This window comes from Salpingoeca rosetta (genome assembly GCF_000188695.1).
Source record: "Salpingoeca rosetta unplaced genomic scaffold supercont1.34, whole genome shotgun sequence".
In the NCBI taxonomy this organism is placed as follows: Eukaryota; class Choanoflagellata; order Craspedida; family Salpingoecidae; genus Salpingoeca; species Salpingoeca rosetta.
Window position 1 is genome coordinate 147285 of NW_004754900.1, and position 5000 is coordinate 152284.

The window sequence follows — 5000 nt, forward strand, 5'->3', positions numbered from 1 at the left end:
GGAAAGGGAGTGCACACACACACACACACACACACACACACACACACACACACACACACACACACAGAGCCAACCTGAGTCTTCGGCGTATTGCCGGTACACATAACGTTTGGTGAAGTGGATGGGAAGAAGGATGTGTGGACCTCTCCCGGATGGGTTTTCAAGACCCCAGTCATCGATGAACCCGGCGAGGAATGCCTCGGCTTCCCGCGTCTTCGGCACCTTTGGTTCCTCCTGCTGCTTCTGTTCCCGGCGGCGCAGCGTTTCGGGCCTGGGCTTGCGAGGCGAAGGCACGATGTGTCCTTCCTTGATGTCAGCGATGGCCTCAAACAAGAACCTCCGACCAATACCGAGCACGGAGAGGAAGCAGCCCCGGCACAGACGCACACCTGGTCGCGAAGCAAGGACCCGACGTGACGTGAGAAGTGTGCAACACAGCAGGGTCTGCAGGACTGCACAGAATGCGCCTTCTCTCTTCACAGTGCAGAACAGGCAGGCAAGCAAGAGGATACCTGCGAGCTGATACTTGACTCGGGCGCGCGCTCCTGGCTTGGATGTCGGTGGCGGGTGCACGCAGCTGGCGAGAACCGCCTGGCAGAAGACACGCTTCAGCGGGCGAGACAGCTGCTGGACAAAACGTTGGGTTTCTTTGATCAAACTCGGGCGAAGCCCAGATTGGCACTGCGCACCTCCGCGGATGCACTGCTTTGCCTGTGACGTGGCGGGCTCTGAGGCTTCCTGCTGTTGATGTTGTTCCTGCTTTCTGGCACGTCCAACGCCACCGCCCCCGTCGTCGTCACCATCATCGTCGTCATCATCGGTTTCTTCCAAGTCATCATCAAAGCCATCGTCAAAGTCATCATCACCAGCATCATCATCCTCGTCTTCCGTGCCAACAGCACCGCTCAGGCCACCACCGTGCCCATGTCCGTTGGTGGTGTCTGGCAGGTACTGCTCTCTTTCAAAGTCCAGCCCTGCCTGCACCTGCGCGTGAGCCTCCTTGTCTGTTGTTGGGATGTCTCGCACGTCGTATTGCTGGAGTGCCACCAGCCGTGCCTCGTGGTCTGCGTGCTGCCACTCTTCTTCATCCTCGACTGCCTCATCGTCCGTGGTTGTTGCCACACGACGACTGGTTGTGCTGGCTGCAGTTGTTTCATGACGGCGGGCCAGGGAGAAAGTGCTGCGCCCGCTTCGCTTCCGCCTTGACATGCTTGGGGGCTTGGCCAATCACACAATCACAACGAACTTCGAGCTTCTGTCCGGTCGAATCTTCGCTCATAACCGTTCGTCCGCCAAAATTTATCAACCACCCAACCTTGTTTGCTCTGTTTCTCTGTTTTGACGACAGATACAAGGAAGCAGGGTTTGAATCGTTCGCGGGTGGTCCCCATCTTGCAAGCCCTCGCACCGCACCTCATCCTTGCTTGTTGCAGGCCAGAGTGGGCTCATTCGAACCGCCGTGAAACGGCGCATCCGATGGTGCCCATATCTCAACCCCCTCAAAAACAGAGTCACCAACGGACCTAACGCTACCCAAACAACGACAACAACGACAAGGCAGACAACGATCAACCAGCGCTGTTGTTGTTGTGCTTGTGGACGTGTGTTGTTGTTGTGCTTGTGGACGTGTGTTGTGTTGTGTTGTGTTGTGTGTTGTGTGTATGTTGTGTTGTGTGTTGTGTGTTTGGCCTGGCCATGGCGCACGTTCACCCATGCCAAGCACTTGCGCTCATTGCCCTCATCGTCATCTCCATCTCCATTTTGATGACCGGTAAGTTTTGTGTGTGTGTGTGTGTGCATGTGTGTGTGTGTGTGTGTGTGTGTGTGTGTGTGTGTGTGTGTGTGTGTGTGTGTGTGTGTGTGTGTGTGTGTGTACGCGTGTGTGTGTGTATGTATGTCCCAGTACTTCTCCGCTCTCTGTCCTCTGCAGCCAGTCTTGCAATCCTTTCTACACACACACACACACACACACACACACACACACACACAGAGAGACGCACACACAGAGACACACACACAGACACACACACACACACACACGTGCTCTCATGTCTGTCCATGCATGTCTTGTTCTCCATTCCATCGATCAAGGCATTGCTGTGTTGCGAGCGTCGGGTGGCGAGGACGATCTGTTTGAAGGGCCACACTGGAACCATCCGGGCGAGACGGTGGAGGCCCACGAACTCCTGGCGGCCAAATATGTGCGCGTTGAGAGCCACACCATCCGCAGCTCCGGCGGGAAGCTGGTCTCCGGCTGGCTTTGGGTCGACTTTCACGACAGGGTATTTGTACTCGTGATGGTGAATGTGTATGTGTGAATGTATGTGTGTGCGTTCGTGCGTTCGTGCGCGTGCAAATGTGTGTGCGTGTATGTAATTGTGCTTGTGCTTGTGCCTACATACACATACACATACGCATCCGCGCGCGTGTGTGTGTGTCCTGACGTGCGCATGCTGTGTTCCATGACACGAGATGCTGTTGTCAGGCGTCATTTTTATGACTACGGCCACGCAATAACACCCGCTCAACCTTTATCACTTGCTCACCTGCTTCTTCACTCTTTGGCTGACGCGTTGTGCCTCTCTTTCCTTCACCACCTTTACCCACCACCACCTCTATCTTCCATCCATCCATCACCACCTCCACCGCTCAACCGCTCCATCCGCAGGTGGACATCCTTGTGGAGGACGAGCACGGGCGCTTCCTGCTGTACCGCCAGACCAACTACGGGCTGCCTGGGCCGTCGCTCGCCGTGCTCTCCTCGCGGTTGGCGCAGCACGAGGACCCGCTCAAGGCCGCAAAGGACGAGCTTGCAAAGGAGATGGGCCGGCGCAGCCGCCACTGGGTCAACATGGGCACGTACCGCTCGGATGCCAACCGCGGCGGTGGGTTTGTGACGTGCTTCCTTGCCCGGCGATCAGAGAAGCTGGACGAGTCACAGCGGGTCTCCACCGACGACCTGGAGTCGAAGGAGCTCGTGCACCTCACACGACGGGAGCTGCGGCGCGCCGTGCTTGCAGGCAAGGTGCTGGAGGTGAAGTGGGCCAACACCATGGCGCTGGCACTCCTGCACCTGGAGCACATGGACGCAACAGCGGCAGCACAACAGCAACAGCACCGGTATGGTGGCGGTGCAAGCAACACCAACAAAGACGGCGCGCGAAGGAGGGAGCGAAGTGACAGCGGCGGTGACAGCGGCGGTGGCGGTGGTGGCAGTGCAGCTGATAAACGACAACAACAACGACGACGACAACAACAACAACAGGAGCAACAGGAGCAGCCGAAGGAAGTTGGCACATTGCGCCTCTGACGTGTGATGTGTGCATGTGGGTTGTTTCCTCCTGTCTTTGCATCGACTCTAGAATTAGGACACTCTTGTACTATAAATAGGTCATCCGTTATGGATTGCAGACGTCACGCAAGAGGACAGCGCAATCACAACACAACACAACATCGCAAGCAACAAACAACGTGCACGCACCCGTCCTCATCAACCTTCTTCGTGCGTGCCGCACGTGGAGGTTAAACATCACCACCACCACACGGCAGCAATGGACAATCAATCTTGCTTGCGTCCAAACCTAGCCAGCCGGTCTGGTGTTGTGAGACCTCCACCTCACGCACACACGCAAACGCACACACGCACCCTCCTGTCAGCATGAATCGTGTGACTTGAACATGGCATTTTCTTCACCACAAAGTCACGTCCACAACAAGCAGCGTCGGAGATCTAAAAGAAGAAGAAGAGCAGGCATCGTCGTTGTTCCATCCAAGACCACGCAAGCGACCAAGCAAGCGAGGGACCAAGCAAGCGAGGGACCAAGGGTGCTTCAAGCTTCCAACCGCTTCAACAGCAGCCATGGATTTCAACCCAAGGAGCTCTGGGACCGCCAACGTGCAGCTGCCGGAACGCGGCATGCCAAAAGTGGCGCCACCGAGTGAAGTGAAGAAGTTTACCGTGGATGCCTCACGCTGGGGCCTTCCAGGCCTCACCGCCCGCCTCAAGCCCAGCATGCACGCCAAGGCTGCCGATCCCACCTGGTGCGTTGGTGTGGCAGGAGAACGTGTTTGTTTTCATATTTGTACCTGCTTGCTTGGTTTGTTTACACTTGGACCTGCGTGGTTTGTTTACATTGTGCCTGCTTGGTTTGTTTACGTTTGTTTACATTTGTACCTGCTTGCTTGGTTTGTTTACATTTGTGCCGCGCTTCTGCTCACGTCATGGATCCCCTCCTCCCTGATCCCCTCTTCTCTCACCCACTGTGCATGTCCATTGCACGTGTGCTTGCAGCCTGCAAAACGGCGCGACGGTGGAGGGCCGACTGTCGCTGATACATCCGGGATGGGTTCAGCTGGAAAACGGCACGTGGATCCCCACAAAGCAGCGCGGACACAACGTGCTCCAAGAACAGGACCCAAACATCAAGATGTAAATGTCAACCTGTAACCCTCTCCCTCCCTGTCTCTCTCTCTCTCTCTGTGTGTTTGTGTCCCTGCCTCTGTCTCCGTACTTGCTGTTCCCGGACTTTTGTCCGTGATGTGTGCGTGAAGGTTGTCTGTATGACAAACCCCCTTTAAATGTCCCCATTCCTCTCCTCTCTTCTGTGTTGTGCGTGTGCGCGTGCGTGTGCGCGTGCATGTGCGCGTGCGCGTTCCCCTCTCTGAAGCATTGTCGTATTTGACTGCGCTACTTGCGCAAATGATTGACGTGCCTGGCACTTCTCCGTACGGCCATCCTCTTGTGTCTCACTTTGCCCAGAGCGCACGTGCTTGTGTGTGTGCGTGTGTGTGTGTGTGTGTGCTTGTGTGCGTGTGTGTTTATGGGTGGTTATGTTTGTGCGTGTGTGTTCTTGCGTGTGAGTTGATCTCGCAGTGTCTCCCCTTCCCCACCTCCGCGTAACAATAAACGTGTTGCCCTCATGTCAGCACCAACAGCACTGGCTTGCGTGCTCCAAACCAGCGAGTAGTGTACCCATATGGGTTGTGTATTCGGTGTGAAC

At 56.0% G+C, this 5000-nt stretch overlaps 4 protein-coding genes across 4 annotated transcripts in view; 2 read left to right on the plus strand and 2 right to left on the minus strand.

The window, feature by feature from the left end:
• The window catches only part of PTSG_10683 (uncharacterized protein), a 2647-nt gene extending 1422 nt beyond the window's left edge, over window positions 1-1225 (minus strand). The window contains exons 1-2 of the mRNA XM_004988591.1: window positions 513-1225; window positions 75-389 (exon numbers count right to left, since the gene is read on the minus strand). Coding sequence (XP_004988648.1) covers window positions 75-389; window positions 513-1209 — 1012 coding nt within the window. The 5' untranslated portion in view covers window positions 1210-1225. The remainder of the gene's footprint in view (window positions 1-74; window positions 390-512) is intronic.
• A 65-nt stretch (window positions 1226-1290) lies between these two features.
• Window positions 1291-3401, plus strand: PTSG_13086 (uncharacterized protein). Its single transcript, XM_004988592.1, has 3 exons — window positions 1291-1771; window positions 2092-2282; window positions 2669-3401. Exons 1-3 carry the CDS (start codon window positions 1696-1698, stop codon window positions 3308-3310), a joined length of 909 nt encoding a protein of 302 aa, XP_004988649.1. The 5' UTR covers window positions 1291-1695; the 3' UTR covers window positions 3311-3401.
• PTSG_13087 (uncharacterized protein) lies at window positions 3396-4963 on the plus strand. Its single transcript, XM_004988593.1, has 2 exons — window positions 3396-4041; window positions 4292-4963. The coding sequence occupies exons 1-2, from the start codon at window positions 3860-3862 to the stop codon at window positions 4431-4433; spliced, it is 324 nt and encodes a 107-aa protein (XP_004988650.1). The 5' UTR covers window positions 3396-3859; the 3' UTR covers window positions 4434-4963.
• Window positions 4907-5000, minus strand: part of PTSG_10686 (inosine guanosine and xanthosine phosphorylase) — a 3812-nt gene continuing 3718 nt past the window's right edge. The window contains exon 11 of the mRNA XM_004988594.1: window positions 4907-5000. This exon is cut by the window's right edge and continues 462 nt beyond it. The gene's annotated coding sequence lies outside the window, so the exon portion shown is untranslated.

What these genes read in the sequence shown, in the direction of transcription:
- PTSG_13086 (XM_004988592.1), top strand. Translation starts at nt 1,696, where the DNA reads ATGGCGCACGTTCACCCATGCCAAGCACTTGCGCTCATTGCCCTCATC. An exon ending in CATCTCCATTTTGATGACCG is followed by an intron (nt 1,772 to 2,091) that starts GTAAGTTTTGTG and finishes CCATCGATCAAG; the next exon opens with GCATTGCTGTGTTGCGAGCG. An exon ending in GGGTCGACTTTCACGACAGG is followed by an intron (nt 2,283 to 2,668) that starts GTATTTGTACTC and finishes CTCCATCCGCAG; the next exon opens with GTGGACATCCTTGTGGAGGA.
- PTSG_13087 (XM_004988593.1), top strand. Translation starts at nt 3,860, where the DNA reads ATGGATTTCAACCCAAGGAGCTCTGGGACCGCCAACGTGCAGCTGCCG. An exon ending in AAGGCTGCCGATCCCACCTG is followed by an intron (nt 4,042 to 4,291) that starts GTGCGTTGGTGT and finishes GTGTGCTTGCAG; the next exon opens with CCTGCAAAACGGCGCGACGG.